At 52.6% G+C, this 16144-nt stretch overlaps 2 protein-coding genes across 2 annotated transcripts; both read right to left on the bottom strand.

Annotated features, from left to right (window-relative positions):
• Positions 1-237: 237 nt before the first annotated feature.
• On the bottom strand, positions 238-9754 carry LOC106974691 (IgGFc-binding protein-like). The gene is made up of 6 exons (XM_027044621.2): positions 8811-9754; positions 6681-7227; positions 5974-6173; positions 3389-3784; positions 554-846; positions 238-419 (listed from the first exon to the last, which is right to left on the bottom strand). The coding sequence occupies exons 2-6, from the start codon at positions 7117-7119 to the stop codon at positions 371-373; spliced, it is 1377 nt and encodes a 458-aa protein (XP_026900422.2). The 5' UTR covers positions 7120-7227; positions 8811-9754; the 3' UTR covers positions 238-370.
• LOC128313152 (IgGFc-binding protein-like) lies at positions 9636-14636 on the bottom strand. Its single transcript, XM_053209921.1, has 4 exons — positions 12671-14636; positions 12410-12551; positions 11599-12281; positions 9636-10426 (listed from the first exon to the last, which is right to left on the bottom strand). The coding sequence occupies exons 1-4, from the start codon at positions 12944-12946 to the stop codon at positions 9863-9865; spliced, it is 1665 nt and encodes a 554-aa protein (XP_053065896.1). The 5' UTR covers positions 12947-14636; the 3' UTR covers positions 9636-9862.
• Between the last annotated feature and the right edge of the window lie 1508 nt (positions 14637-16144).

Here is a 16144-nt window from a genome sequence, read left to right as displayed (position 1 = left end):
GCGGAGCTGCAGGTTCCCCCGCCTGCCCCAGAGGGAATCTGTGTCCTTGAGGGGAATGCAGTTCTGGGGAACCGAAGGAGGAGGGAGCTAGGTGCTCGGACTCAGGTTTTGGGTCGGAAGGGGTCAGGGTCCCGACCTAACTCCTGAGTCTTGGGAAACGAGAACTATAGGTTGGGACCTTTTGTGTTCCCCAGGGCGCGGGGGCACTGGGAAGTAGAAGATACAGGCACAAGCAGGTTTTGGTCATAAATCATTTATTAAAACAGTCTCAGGAAGGTCCGTGGGTTCCCATCCCCAGGGCAGGTGTGCGTCGAGGGTGGGGGGGGTGGGTGGACGAGTCCCAGCCCTGGGCACACGCTGAGGTACGGCGTCAGACGGTGAAGTGTTGGGTCACGGCTGGAATAACAAGCTTCTCCGTGCTGTGGGAAGACCATCAGAGAGAGGGTATGGGCTCCAAGTCCCCAAAGGCAGCCTGTGGCGCAGGGAGTTGCGCTGGTCGCGCCCTCTGCCGAGAGAAGTCAGGTCCCCGGGCAGGAGAAGGTAAAGTTCTCACCAGTTATTGAAGCCCCGAACCCGGCACGCCTGGAACACGTCGACTAGGCTGGCATCCCGGAGTCCTCCTGGGAGTATCAGGTCGTCGGCTGCAATTCCGTTGTAGTTCCCGCAGGCTGCCCGGAGGCGTCCTCGTAGCGCGGGGGAGGCCCGTAGGGACACAGCCCCCTCGGGCCCCACCAGCACCCGCAGCATGGGGGACCGCTCGATGATAACAACTCGGGAGCCCTCAGCCCAGCGTACGACCACGCCCTTGCACACTTGCGCCGGGAGGCTGGCGGGTTGTCCATTCACCTGCAGAGAGGAGGCGAGTGAAGGGCGGGGATTAGGGCCCGAATCCGGAGGCGGGGCTCTGAAGCTACTGTGAATCCTGCCGGGTGTCTCTATCAAAATGGCATACCCAGGTCTTTGCTAGAGGAAAAAGGTCTGGTATTTGCTTTCAAATCCTCCAGCACGAACAAAGCAAAGAGTGGGAGGAAAAGATGAAAGCAAAAATGGCAAAACATTTGTAACTGTAACAGAGTTTCATGACACACCATTCTCTCTTCTTTTGTGATGCTTGAATTTTTCCATAATAAACTCTTTCCTAAAAGGGAGCTTTAGAGAACAAAGTCTCTAGAACCAGTTGCATTTCTCTCACCTGTGTCTTCATAATCTAATAACCGTTTACACTTACTCTGTGCCAGGTACTATTCCAAGTGCTTTAATATTTGGTTATTTATTTTATACGATAATGTATGACAGTATATTGCATTATGTAATGTAATTGATATTTTAATATACTGTCACCTAACTTAATTATGTAATTAATGATATTAAATTTATAAATGATACTAAATCCTCACCAACACTCTGACAGGGTAGATCAGTACTGTATGCCTAGGTGCCTCTTGGTTTTACTGATTAGGAAACTGAGGCCCAGAGAAGTAACACAGCTTGCCCAGGTTCACATAGCTGGTAAGTGGCAGAGCCAATTTTGAACCAAAGGGGTGTGATTTCATGACCTGTGTTCTTGACCATTCTGTTATATATATTGCCTCTCCATTAATAATATAAAAGTGACTGCAAGAGCAATCACAGCTTTTTTTTTTAACGTTTACTTATTTTTGAGAGACAGAGACAGCATGAGCAGGGGAGGAGCAGAGAGAGGGAGACACAGAATCCGAAGCAGTCCCCAGGCTCAGACCTGTACACACAGAGCCTGACACAGGGCTCGAACTCATGAACTGTGAAATCATGACCTGAACCAAAGTAGGATGTTTAACTGACTGAGCCACCCAGGCACCTGCAATCACAGTTTAAAAAATTTTTGTTTATTTACTTTTTTAATGTTTATATTTGAGAGAGAGAGAGAGAGAGAGAGAGAACTGGGGAGGGGCAGAGAGGGAGGGAGAGAGAGAATCCCAAGCAGGCTCCATGCTGTCGGCGCAGAGCCCTACTTGGGGCTCAGTTCCACAAACTGTGAGATCATGACCTGAGCCGAAATCAAGAGTCAGATGCTTAACCAACTGAGCCACCCAGACGCCCCTTAAGTTTATTTACTTTTAAGTACTCTGTACACTCAACATGGGGCTCAACTCACAACCCCAAGGTCAAGTCTTAAGCTCTTCCAACGGAGTCAGCCAGGCGCCCCAAGAGCTTGTATTTACTGAGCACTTCGTATATGCCACACACTCTGCATGAATCCTCACAGCTACCCTATGTGGTACTGTTCTAATCACCACTTTTTGTGGTTGAGCTGGGTTGTGGCAGAATCCTAGCTGCTCTCTTGCTGGACCATCCTCCCACTCTTACCAGTAGCCTCCTTCTATTTCTCAACATGGGGTTTCAGGTTTGTTTCCCTCTTACTTATAAACAGTATCCATTTTGCCTGCCAGATTCCAGTTCTGCTGCTCTCTGGTTTCCACGTATCTTGGGGGAGCCAGGTGCTCTCCACTCTGGCCTCTCTCCCCACTGATGTCCAACCTCTCCTTGTCTGGCTCCTTCCCATCAGCACTTAAACATCCCAGGGTTTTTCCCATCACAAAATCGTAATGGTAAACCAGTTTTAAAAGGCCTCTGCCTCTTCCTGGCTTATCTCTACTCTCACCTGTTTGACAAGGGCAGTTTGTATGTACAACTTGTCAAGAGAGCTGTCTATTCCTGCTGTCTCCATTCCTCAAACCTGCAGTCCAGGAGCTGTCCCCCTGCTGTGATTTCTTAAGTCACTAACAACCTCCCTGGCCCTAAGTCCAAAGACATTTAGTGGGCTATTTTAAACTCAACAGTTCATTTTCACCACTATTCCCCAAATATGCTCCCTCTGTTTTCCTGGCCTTGTTCTGTTCTCTTCCCAAGCTTAAAATCAGGTCTCAGCTCATTTGTCACCTTCTCCAGAAAGCCTTCACTGGTCTCCTAAACTGAGAGTATCTCCTCTGGGCTTCCACAGTCTACCTGTGCTTCTCCCATTCCAGCCCTGATCACTCTACCTGGGCTACCTGGGCTTCCCCTATTAGAGCTCTGAGGAGGAGGAGGAGGAGGAGGAGGAGGAGGAGGAGGAGGAGGAGGAGGAGGAGATGACTACTTAGTCAGTAGTTCCCAGGAGTTAAGCAGCACTTGAGTCAATGTGGGGGATCAGTGGGTCCTGAGAAGTCCAGGGTGAAGTTTATATAGGGTCTAGAGAGGGTCATGGGAGAGCATGACAAGGACATTTAGCCAATGGAGGTCAATGTGAGAGCACGGTGATGGGAGAGTTCTATGTTAAAAGGGTATGGAATGCCAATAAGGGATCAAAAGGCCCCAGAGATCAGTGCCAGATTATAAAAAAGTCTTGGCTCTTACTGAGGAAGTCCCTTACCCATATTTCCTGATTGGTTCCCACAGCTGCACAGCCATCCCTGAAGCCGATGATCACTCGTGGTTTGAGAGCAGTGCAGCTAGGACAGGGCAGGAAGTCAGCAATGACATGGAACCAGTCAGGATCCTGGGGCCTGGAACCCACCAATGTGGCTAGCTCATAGGCACAGGACATAACAGGAATGGGTGTGAGCCCACTGAAGCCATCAAAGGTGGTGAAGAGGCCCCCGGGCACTAGGCGACATGTAGCACCCTCCCTGGGCTCACACCACCGCACACCCCCATCCAGGATGCAGTCTGTGCCCTGTGGGCAGGAAAAGGGCTGGCACTGGAGGCCTTGACCATGCAAGCATATACAGCGTTCCTGGCAGCCAGGCAGGATCAGTGCCTCCCCAACCTGCAGAGAGAGAGAGAGACTCAAAATCAAATTCAAAAAACCATTATCAACAAACAGCTAAGCACATGTATAAAACATATCATGAAGGACTAAGTTCCTTAATATATAAAGAGTTCCTAGAAATAAAAAAGAAAAAGACCAATAAGTCAATATAAAAACATGAACAAAGCTATTCAGAAAGTTAATACAAAAAGAAATGTTTCTTAGGCATTTGAAAAGATGCTCAACCTCCTAACAAGACAAATACAAATTAAAAATCCATTGAGCTGTTTTTCTCTGAGATGGGCAAAAATAAAAAAAGTTTGATGAATTTCTCCAATTGTCCCCCAAATATCTATTAACTGTTCTTTTTCAACTAGTATATAATCAAGCTTTGTGTACTGCGTTTGACTGTTGTGGTTTTAAAGTCTGTTTCAATCTAGGACAATCCCTCTGCTTTTTTCACTGGTGTGTGAAAAACCTTAAGAGCTCTCTGCAAGTTCTGATGTGTGGCCAGTGTCAGTACTAGCGTGGAGAGGACATGCAATGGCAGCTGTAGCAGCTCTTATGCCCTGTTCCTCCCAGTGTGGGCATGTATTCATTCCTGGGGTTGGTTTGGGGTTTAAAGTTTATGTATTTATTTTAAGAGTGAGAGTGCAAGTGGGAAAGGGGCAGAGAGAGAGAGAGAGAGAGACAGAGACAGAGACAGAGAGAGAAGGAGAATCCCAAGCAGGCACCACACCACCAGTGCAGAGCCTGATGTGGAGCCTGAACTCACGAACCGTGAGGTCATAACCTGAGCCAAAGTCAGAAGCTTCACTGACTGAGCCACCCAGGCACCACTAGGGTTTAACCAATCATTTTTTCATATCTGGTGGCCTCAAATCTCCAAGACAACTATGTCAGTCATCCCCTGGGGGGCTTTTCTTTACCTCTGAATGGATTCAAGGAGCTGAAAAGCCTTGAAGAGGACGCTTTGCCTGCCGAGGGTCCATCCATCTGTGGTCTTCTGGTAACAGCCTTCCAGTTTCTTTGGGGAATTAGCCCCACTTTTCTGTCTGTGGAGTTTCTTAGGTGATATACCTACCCTCTGGCTTCAGCTCTGGGCGCATGCCCCAGGTCTGGCTAGTCAGAGACAAATCAGAGTACCCCATATCTCCTGGCCTCTCTGGTTTAGAGATGGGCAAGTGGGACAATAGGAGTCAGCACTGGGACTTCTGCTGGAACTATTGAGAGAGGGGTCTGTCCTTCCAGTGAGATGGCTAAACTGTACATCATAAACTTGGAGAAGAAGGGGACCACCACTGCCCAACATGCAGAAGTGATTTGAAAATGAGGCTATGCATGTCTTCAAATATCCATTCTCCATTTCTTCCCCAGAATTAGAATTTTTGGCTGCATTCAGGGATACCCAGCTAAAGATACATCTTCCAGCCTCCTCTGCAGCAGGATGGGGTCCCTTCGTGAAGTTGTGGCCAATGGGATATGAACAGAAGTGATATGTGCTACTTTTGGGTTATGCCCTTAAAGAGCGGGGCCTGACCTCCCTGTCCCTTCTTTTTCCTGGCCAACTTGCTTGAATGAAGATGTGGTGGGGAGTAGCTGATCACAATACTACAGGGGAGGTAGAACCACATGATAGAAGAAACCTGTGTCCCTGACTTGGATGAGCCAAGCTGGTTATTCTTGGACTGTTCATGAGAGAGAAATAAGCTTCTATCAAATTTAAGCCACTGTAATTTTGAGACTGTTATAGCATTTGGACCTAGAGCCTACTTGATATAGAAGCTATCATAGAAAAAGGAAAAGACAGGGATGAAAGACAGAAAGAAACTTGAGTTCTAGTGACATCACTTGAGTTGAGTCCCTGAATCCAGCCATGCGTGAAAGCCTCAGATTTAAACATTAAAGGTAGGTATGTTCCTTGTTGTATTTAAGATACTTGGCATCATTTTCTTCATTTACAATGGCAAATGCTGACTGATATAGTGTGGTCCAGGGAACTTTTTTTTTTTTTTCTTAAGTAGGCTTCATGCCCAGCACAGAGCCCAATGTGTGGCTCAAATCACGATCCCAAGATCAAGACTTGGGCTGAGATGAAGAGTCAGATGGTTAGCCAACTGAACCACCCAGGTGCCCCTGGGGAACATTTTATGACAAGATATGGGAAACTTTGCACCCACCCACCCATGCCTGGGGACCTCTCTTACAGGGATGTAGCGTCCACTGTGAAAGCAGCCGCAGTGGTCCTGAGACACACAGTCTGTGCCGTCAAAAATGAATCCAGGGTCACACTCACAGCCCTCATAGCATTGGGTAGAACAGTGAGCAGGGCTGGTAGGCTGGACACAGCCCCCATCACAGGTCCGTGCGCAGATGCTGTAGTGGCTCCGAGGCGGACAAGTCAGAGCTGCAGGTGGATGGCAAAGGCTGGTGCTTAGGACTCAAGTTTCCCTCTCCAATCCTATTGCCTCTTGCCCCAGTCAGGCTAGCTTCCCACTGCTTTAAAAAAAATTTTTTTTAAGACATTGATTTAGTTTTGAGAGACAGAAAGACAGAGTGTGAGTGGGGGAGGGGCAGAAAGCGAGGGAAACACAGAATCCGAAGCAGGCTCCAGGCTCTGAGCTGTCAGCACAGAACCCGATGTGGGGCTCAAACTCACAAACCATGAGATCATGACCTGAGCTGAAGTCAGATGCCTAACCGACTGAGCCGCCCAGGTGCCCCCCCACTGATATTTTTCAACTTCCACACCTTTGAAATTCCAGTTCTCTCTCCCTTGGATGCCCTTCCCCCCAACACTGCTTAGCCAATTCCATCTACATCAGGACTGCTCTGATCCCCATCAGGAGAAGGGGCTCTTCCTGCTGCCTTCAAACTGCCCCGGAGGCAACCCACACCCAGCCAGAGCACTCACGGCAAAGCCTGGGTCCCCTCCAAAGCTTCACAGGGATGCCAGCTTCCTGACAGGCGGCAGTATATGCTGTGAGGGCATCACAGAGACCAAGGTCCTGACCATGGGTATGACATACATCTTGCAGGCATATCCTGAGGAAAGCCTTGGGGCTGATATGGCCCAGGCAGCGGCCAAAGGGACCATCTGGTGCCTGTAGGAGTCTACACAGTTTGGGAGCATTGAAGATCTGGGCAAGTTGTGTGGGGCAGCTGATGCTAAAGCCAAGACTGGGCTGGGGCAGTGGGCAGGGGTTAGTGACCAGGCCCCTGGACCAGGATCTTGTGTCTAGAGGCAGATCAAGGGGGCCAACTTGGCCACCAAAGGCCCCACAGAGCCCCACCAGCTGGCCGTGGAAGGTGGAAGGCACAGTTAGGCGCACCTGGCTGCCCCAGTCATACATGATATGCAGCCCACAGGCAGTGTGCACCACCACGTGGCGGCCCTCCAACGTGGCCCAGGCCCTGCCCCCCGGCAGTACCCAGGGCAGCCGGCAGTGTTCACCATCCACCTGGGGAGGAAGAAAGGGGTCAAAGAAAGGGGTCAAGACTGAGGCTGAGAAGGTTGAGCCTGCTCCCACGCCTCCCAGTATCCTGGACATCCCTCCCAGCTGTGCCACAAATGAACTGTGAGAGTTGGGTGGAAAAGTTAGCCTCTCTGAACTTTAGTTTCTTTATTTGTAAAATGGGAGGATCAAAGTACCTACTTCCTAGGGCTGTTGGGAGAATTAAATAAATCAACAAAAAGTACTTAGAAAAATGCTCAGCATGTGGGAAGTGCTTAATGACCTAGGCCAAGATCACCCAAATGCCAGTCAACTCACAGATGTGTGAGAAAGCTGGCTGAGTAAGTCACTGAGAATTTTTTTTTGAGCTTGTTATGCAGCATTAGCTGACTAATACAGTTGCTATGAAGATTAAATGAGATGGTACAAGTAGTGCTCAGAACAGTGCCTAGCACATAATTAGCACTAAATAGGTCCCAGGGCCCTTCCTCTGGCCTTCTCTTCCTCATGAGGTCTCACCACACTTCTTTTTGAAGCTCTACTTCTGGCTGCCGAATCTCACCACACTCCTGCTTTCTCTGCTACTGTTTTGCCTAAGTTTTCATCCCCACCCATCCTAGAAGGCCCTAGTGATCTGGCCCCATCACTTCTCCAACCTCATTATCTCTTCCTCAACCCCTTACTCACTTGCTCACTCACAAGCTACACTGACTTCCTCCTATTCCTCCAACACACCAGGCACCATCCCAGTTCCCTGACCTTCACACGTTGTGTTCCCTCTGCCTGGTTTGCTCCTTCCCAGATGTTCACATGGACCCCTCCCTTACCTCCTTCAGATCAGTGACTCGAATGTTACTTTGTCAGTAGAGTCTTCCTCATCGCCTTATTCAAAATCCTAAACCTCTTTACACTGTTTCTGTACTCTCTCTTCCTTGTTTTATTTTTCTTTATAGTTTTCTTTTTCTTTCTTTTTTTTTTTTTTTGAGAGAGAGAGAGTGAGAGACAGCATGAGGTGGGGCGGGGGGGGGGGGTGGGCAGAGAAGGAGGGAGAGAGTAAGAATCCCAAGCAGGCTCTGGCACTGCCAGTAGTGGGGCCCAATGCGGGGCTCATACCAACCAACTATGAGATCATGACCTGAGCTGAAACCAGAGTTGGACGCTTAACCCACTGACCCACCCAGGTGCCCCTATTTTTCGTTACAGTTCTAAACTCATCATCGGATGTACCACCTATTTTACTTATTTATATACTTATCATCTGTTTCCCTGGAGGAATGTGAGCTCTCCCAGGACTTAGTCATCATCAAATCCTCCGGCCTTTCCTGGACCACCGAGAGACTCTCCATACAATTTACTGAAATAATCCTGAATGACTAATTTTATTCAATCCTGGGTAGTAGGTGATAATGCATATCTAACAGCTACCCTTTAGTGAGCCATTACTGTGTCCCACGCAATGCTTCCACCTTGTCACATATTTGCACCATCTCTTAAGGGACAGCCACGCCCACGTTACATATGGTGGGGGAAACAGAGGAACCTCCAGGAGGAAGAGGGTGGGGTGTGGGCGCGGTCCAGTGAACCCTTACCGTGATGAAGCCGACAACTGCGCGGTCTAGCTGCAGGTGGTGCCCGGAGAGGTTGAGGTGCAGACTGAGTAGCCCGGCCCCATCGCGGGCCACGTCCAGGCTGAAGGAACAGGGACCCCGGCGTGGGGTGCGGGCGAGCACTTGCAGGCAGCTCTCAGGAGAGAAGGGCGCGGACGGGGGCAGCGTGTGCGTGCGGCCGTCGAAGGCGAGCACGTGCGCGGTCCCGGCGAGGGCGCAGCTGCCTCGGCCGTCGGGCAGGCAGCGGCGCACGCCCCCGCGCAGGCCGCACACTCGCCCGCGCCCGCACGGCCGCGGCGCGCACGTCACCACGCCGCCCGGGCGGCAGCGGCAGCGGCGTGCGCAGCCTGGCCCCGGGTACCAGACAGCGCCTAGAGCTCGGTAGCTGCCGGCGCGAAAGCAGCCGCACTTGGCCGCAGGCACGCAGGCGGCGCCGCTTAGCAAGAAGCCCGTGTCGCACACGCAGCCCTCACAGCAGCGGCTCCCGCAGGCGCCGCGGCCAGAGCGGCTCTCGCTGCCCGCGCACGTGGCTGGGCAGCACGGGCCGCACAGCTCATAGTGCGAGTGCGGCGGGCACCGTAACGCTGGGGAGACCCGCGGGGGTGCGAGGGCCAGAGCGAAATGAAAGAGATGGAGAGACGCGGGAAAGAAATAGCGGGGGACAGAGAAAGGGGTAGGCCGGGAGAGAGAAACGGACGGGAAGACAGAGACGGAGGGAGGATAGAGGGTGGGGGTGAGTGGAAGAGCAACATGGCGGGGAGAGAGGACGAGGAACGGCAAGTGGGAACACCAGGTAGAGACAGGCGCAGAAAGGGAGACACAGAGAGACACAGAGGCACGGGAGAGACAGACAGAAAAAGAGACGGACACAAAAGACAGGAAGATGTCGTTAATTAAACTGCTGCCCCATCCAGGTCTAACTCTTCTTCAAGTCCCACCCTTCTTCACCTGGCCCCACCCACCCAGGCCTGAACTTCTTCATTGGTCCTCCCGCGTCCGTCCCTCGGTGTCCCAAATCCCAGCTCTTAGGAGCTTCACCCAGTATGTATGCCAAGCCCCGCACACTCACGACAGAAGTCAGGCGTCCTCCACGGCCGCAGGTGCACATCCAGAGCCTGACAGGCGACAGTGAAGGCGGCCAGGGCTCGGCAGACGATGGGACGGGCTCCGTGGTGGCGGCACACGTCGTCCAGGCAGTTGTCCAGGAATGGGAGCGGGTCCAGCGCAGCGTAGCATGGCCCCAAGGGACCCTCGGCCCCCGCCAGCAGCCCGCAGTACGCGTCTCCAGCGAATCGAGTGCGCGTGGACACTGGACACTGGTTATGGCAGAGGGGCCCGCAGACTGGGCCACAGCCTGGCACTTCTGCCACCTTCCAGATGTCGGGCAACGGCACCGTGGGGCTGCTCGGGCCTCTTTGGGCACAGAGTCCACACAGGTAGGGTCCGTAGGGCCTCGGCAGCGTTACACGTGCCAGGCTGTCCCAATCGTAGGTGAGTGAGAGGCCGAAGTCCGTGTCTACACAGAGCTGGCGGCCTTGGTAGTAGGCACGGAGGCAGTGGCCGTGAAAGAAGGGCAGCGATTCCAGAATTCCGTCCACCTACAAGGGAGGGCATGCAGGTATCAGCAGGGGAAGGATGTAGTGGCTGTCGCAGAAGTTCTTGGAAATGCCAATGAAGGATTAGAGAAGGATCAAGGGGAACATCGGTTAACCAGGGTAGTCATTAGGAATCGCAAGGAGATTCAATGGAACATCAGTAGAGGCTAAATGAAGGGTGAGTTAAAGGATCCCACCTTTGGTGGGTGAGTGTGTCAGTGGTAGAGATTAGATGATTAGAGTTAATGAGGGGGTGGAGTCAGAAGGTGAGTCAATGAATTAATGCTACAGTCTCAGGAAGGCTTAAAGAGTGAGACTCAGTCAAAGACAGGCTCAATTGGGATATTAGAAAGCCCTGAGAATTCAGTGGAGGAATCCATATCAATAGGAAGCTCAATGGGAGAATTGGAATGGCTTGGGAACTCAATGGAAAAATCCACAGAGATGTAAATGGCATTAATGGGCCAGTCAGTGAATCACTAGGAAGGTCAACAAATAGCTCAGTACAGATCTATGGGGTGTGGGGTGAGGTCAAGAGGACAGTAAATAGGGTTAATGGGGCAAATCAATATAACTGTAGTAGGATCAGTGGGGGAGGGGCAACGAATGGGTTCGTGGGATTTTCAGTGGGAGAGAAATGGAGGGTCGGGCGCCTGGGTGGCTCAGTCAGTTAAGCGTCGGACTTCAGCTTTGACTCAGATCATGATCTCATGGTTTGTGAGTTTGAGCCCTACCTTGGGCTATGTGCAGACAGCTCAGAGCCCAGAGCTTGCTTTGGATTCTGTGTCTCCCCCTCTCTCTCTGCCCCTCGCCAGCTTGCACTCTCTCAAAAATAAATAAACATTAAAAGGAAAAAGAAAGAAAGAAAGAGGGCCAATGGGGAAGTCAAGGCTGAGTCTATGGGTTAAAGGGGAGTCAACTGAGGACTCAGTGGAAGGTTAATGGGAGAATAATAGGAGACTCAAGGGTAGAAGTCTCAAATAGAAAGTTTGTGGGAAGGGATCAACAGGCAAGTCAATGAATGGGCTACTAGGAAATTGGAGTAGACATCTCTGAGAACCAGTGAGAGAGTTGATAAAGGGGGTATCAGCAGGAAAAGAGCGGTCTACAGGTTACCTGTGGGTAATGGGCATGGTGAGGGACAGTAGGTACTTATGGAGCCTTTGAAAACTCACCCGGATGTGGTTGAGATCTTCTGGACTCAGATCCAGCCTCAGGCCACAGGCTAAGAGGGTCAGGGCCTTGGCCCAGCCACGTGGCCGCAGCAGTGGGGTCAAATCCAGGCTGAAGGGCTCAAGGTCGGCATGGGCTGTGTCACAGAGACCCGCCAGGCGATAGACACAGGAGCCAGGGAATTCGTAGTGAGCTCCTCCAAATGTGTGGAAGTAGAAGTCTCCAGAGGCAGTGCACACCAGTGGCTTCTCCAGGACAGTGGGACTGGGTGAGGACTGGGCTGACAGGCAGTGGTACCAGCCACTTGTGAAGGCCTTGCAGTGACCATGGCACTTGTCAGGCCAACACTGGGGAAGTTTGCTCACCAGGGCCCCAAGGGTTGGGCAGTGGCAGTGCCAAGTACAGTTGTCTGTCCAGAAAGTACGGCCTTGGTGCAGGAAGCAGGAGCAGTGTGCAGGGGGCATGCACTGGCCATCCTGCAGCAGGTAGCCAGGCAGGCACTGGCAGGTAGGAGCACAGGGGTGGCTACAGTGCTCTGGGGCTGAGGGGTTGGCACACGTGGCTGGACATGCAGACCCACAGGGAACAAAGCGGGAGTTTTCTGGGCACTGGGGACTGGGACTGGGGAGCAATGGTGGGGAAACCAGTGGTGGGGCCACAGAGCTAGGGGCAGAGGCCAAGGTGGCTGTGGGGGAGAGAGAAGATCAAGGACCTATGAGTCCCAGGAGTCTGGGTCACCAGTCCCCTCCTTCCCAGGATGCAGGAGTCATGCATGCCCCAATCTCTGACCCCTGAGACTATAGCGCTGGGCACCTTGCAATCGACAGCCTAGGACTCCATCTGTGATGCCACAGACCTCCTCCGTAGGGCAGCTGAAGGGGACACAGGCCACACCTTCCCCTAGGTGGCAGGTACAGGAGGAGGAGCAATTCTTGATGAGGATAGTCTGGCCAGGCTGTGGAGGAAGGGAGAGGCGGTGAAAGGTGAGGTGGTATTGAAGGGAAGGTGTAGCCAAAGGTTCTGAGATGAGAGGATCCAAATAAACCTCTAACAAGGGCCCAAGAGGATGCTCACAGGGAAGTACAGGCCATTGTGGAAGCAAGAACAGTGGTCCACAGGGACGCAGTCACCCTTGGCGGGGAAGAATCCATCATCGCACTCGCAGCCCTCAGCACAGGGAGTGGGGAGCTGTACCACCTCCTGAACACCCGCACAGGCCGCGGGACAGGGGTTCACACACAGGCTGTAGTGGCTGTGCGGGGGGCACCGCATGGCTGTGGAGAGGTGGCTTGTCAGACTCAGGCAAGCCAGGGGCCTGCCCTCCGCTTCCCCGGCACCCTCAGATTGCATCGTTCCCGGAAGACCTCCCCTTAGATTAATCCTAACAGCAGTAACAACCGGCAGTGATTGAACAGTGTCTGCGCACTATGCAGTGTGCTAGCTACTTAAGTGTATCCAAGATATGACTAATGTGGCTTCCCTGCTCTTTGTCTTTTAGGGGGTCTTTCCCTGGCAATCCCAGCCCCTGTTGAAAGGGTTGACCATTACTTGAACCACCAAGTGATCCCACCTCCTATGCTGCTTGTTTGGGTCCATAAGGAACCTGTCAGTGGATTCTAGTGGTGGAGGTCTTTTCTTGGCCTCTCTGCCCTTCTGACAATAATAACCTCCGCTTGCTTTTTGGCAACTATCCATCCTTACTTTCAACATGTGGACTGAGGTGATTCCACATTCAGGTTCCAGGGTTGTGTACAGAACCCCAGGGCTGGCTAATCAGATTATTCTTCCCTCCTCTGGTTCACAATAATTGGACAGGCGAAGCCTTGGGTGGCAAGCCTGGGACTTTAGCTGGGGTCACTGGGAAAAGGATGTTATATTTTTGCAAAGGCACTGAAGCTGGTAGAATTGTCAGCTTGAAGTTGCCAAAGCCTTGCGGCTACCACAAGAGGAAAATCTACTTGAGAATAAAGCTAACAGAGAGAGAATAGAAGGGAAGAAGAAGATGGACTGGGAGAAAAATGGACTTTTCAAATCTGCAGTTGAAAATTCTTAATCTAGCTAAGACTGAAGATAGAAACACCCTCAGTCTTTGCAGTTATATGTGCTCCAAATCATTTATTCTTTCTCCCTTCAGTTTGAGTTAGGATTCTGACATCGCTATTAAGAGTCCTGCTGGATATAGTGGCCACATTGTGTACCCATGACCAGCTGGTTGGGTCAGGGCTGGATAAATGACCCTGACAGACAGAGGTGAGGGTGGCCATTGGTCTGTAAGTTAAGAGCAAGACAGACATTCCCTCCAAGAACATTTGAACCTGGAGGCAGAAAGAGAGAGACACGGACACCAAAATGATAAATTGAGGTGGGGCCAAGAGTCCATGAGGATCATGGAGGATACACGTGGACATAGAAACGTGAAGTTGATGAGAACCTGTTAAGCGAACAAATATTCAGATGCCAGCTAAGTCATTTTCTAGATGGGTGATACTGATCAAGTTCCTTAACCACCTATGCCTTGGTTTCCCTCATCCATAAAATGTACTTGCCTGATGGGGCTGTTGGGAGAATTGAGGGCTTAGCACCGAACGTGTATTCAGTAAGGTCAGCTGTTCTTTTCATGTTATTACTGGAACTATTTTTACATTATTGTTGGAGAGACACTATAGCATAGGGGTTGAGAGAGAGGATTCTGGAGCCAGGTGGAAAGGCCAGTTCTGCCCCCTACTGGCTGTGAGATCTGGGGGGATTCTCTGTGCCTCAGTGTCCTCAACTACAGGAGGCAGATGATTATCCCATCTCCTAGAACAGTTCTAAGATGGAATGGGCTGACTTCAAGCACGCAATACAGGTTCTCAGAGCTAGTCTTGCATCCGGGTCTCCTGGAGGGCTTGTTAAAACAGGTTGGTGGCTCCCACTCCAGAGTTTCTGATTAAGTCTGGGGCAGGGCAAGACTTTGCATTGTAAACAAGCCCTGAGTATTGCATTGTAAACAAGCCCTGTAAACTAGCTGATGCTGCTGGTCCAGGGACTAGGATTTTAACGCAGCGCCTGATATTGAATGAGTGCTCTGTAAACGTTACCTAAGGGATAAAATCAAATCTGTTTTCCCAACCACAGTGTGCATGGGACTCTGTCCTGTTTGGTGCTGTATCCTTAAAATAGGCCGAAACATAGTAGGTCCTCAACTAACACCTGCGTTATGACTGAAGACCAGACCAGTCTCCCGCTCCGGGACCCCACCCCGCGGGGGCGGCTCGTAAAGCCCTCTGGCAGGGGACATACGGCAAAGGCTGGGAGCCCTCCAGGGCCGCATATCCGCACCAGCCGTCTGGCAGGCAGCCACGTAGGCTTGCAGGCAGGCACAGAGCACTTTGTGGTTCCCGCGGGCGCGGCCCACGTCGGCCACGCAGGCCTGGTAGAAGGGCTCCGGCGGCAGGAATGCGTGGCAGGGTGCCAGGGGGCCGCTGGGCTCGCGCAGGAGGTCGCAAGCGCCACGCCACGCTGCACCCGCGTCCTCGGTGGCCGGGAGGCAGCCCGAACCCGGGCAGGGACGCGGCGCGGCGCAGGGCCCGGGCCTTGGCAGCTGCAGGTCATCCGTCGCGTTGCCGTTGAAGTTGCCGCAGAGGCCGCGTGTGAGGCCGCGGTAGGCCGCAGGCAGCTCCACGCTCAGGTAGCAGCAGAGCCCGAAAAGCAGGCGCGGGCCTCCACGCACCGCGAGCACCACAGATGCGCCGCGCGCGAAGGCGCGCACCCTGCCCCCGCTCAGCGCGAAAGGCAGGCAGCGCCGCACGCCGTCCACCTGCGGGCAGGGGTGGGGCAGCCTAGAGTCAGGGGGGAGGTCCGGGTCCGGAAGAACTGGGAGAAGACTAGTGGGGAGGAGTAGTGCGGACAGTGGGTACGCCAGAACAGGGGAAGAGTGGGCAGGGACTGCTGGAGTGTGAAGAAGGACATGGGGCGAAGGAGAGGGGTCAAGGGGCAGGGCGTTCAAGGCAGTGCTTGGGTGTGGGTATAGTGGGAAGGTGTGGGGGAACCTGGAGAGGGGAAGGAGAGTGAGGGGAGGGAGAGTGGTGAAGTGGGCCTGGAGTGCAGGGACAGAGGGGAAATTCCTTACTCAGGGACCGAAGAGAGATCTGAGGGCATCTGTGGATCTGGGGGTTGGGGCAGTAGAGCTGGGGAAGAAGAGGGAGGGGATGTGGGGACAGGAGGAGGAGGAGAGAGGAAGAGGGACCACTTTGGAGAGAAAAAGAGCGGGAAAGCTGGAGAGGAAGGGCAGTGGTGAGGTAGGGGCACCAGAGAGGGGGTTTGGGCAGCCTGGAGCAGGGGTCAGGGAAGGCTAGGTGGGCGTTGCTAAGAGGTAATGGCAGACGTGGAGCCTGAGAGGGCGCATGGAGATCCAGGTGGAGGAGGAAAAAAGGCAGAGAGGAGAGATGAAGACTGTGGGGTGGGAGAGAGGGACAGGTGGGGTGTAGGTACAGGTGGTAGACAGAGAAAGAGGCGAGGGAAGATGGAGAGACAGCCTGAGCAGCATGGAACAGGGATGTGCAGACC

This window comes from Acinonyx jubatus, chromosome E2 (genome assembly GCF_027475565.1).
Source record: "Acinonyx jubatus isolate Ajub_Pintada_27869175 chromosome E2, VMU_Ajub_asm_v1.0, whole genome shotgun sequence".
NCBI classification, from domain to species: domain Eukaryota; kingdom Metazoa; phylum Chordata; class Mammalia; order Carnivora; family Felidae; genus Acinonyx; species Acinonyx jubatus.
The sequence above is the reverse complement of the archived record's forward strand: the minus strand, read 5'-3'. Positions and strand labels throughout refer to the sequence as shown.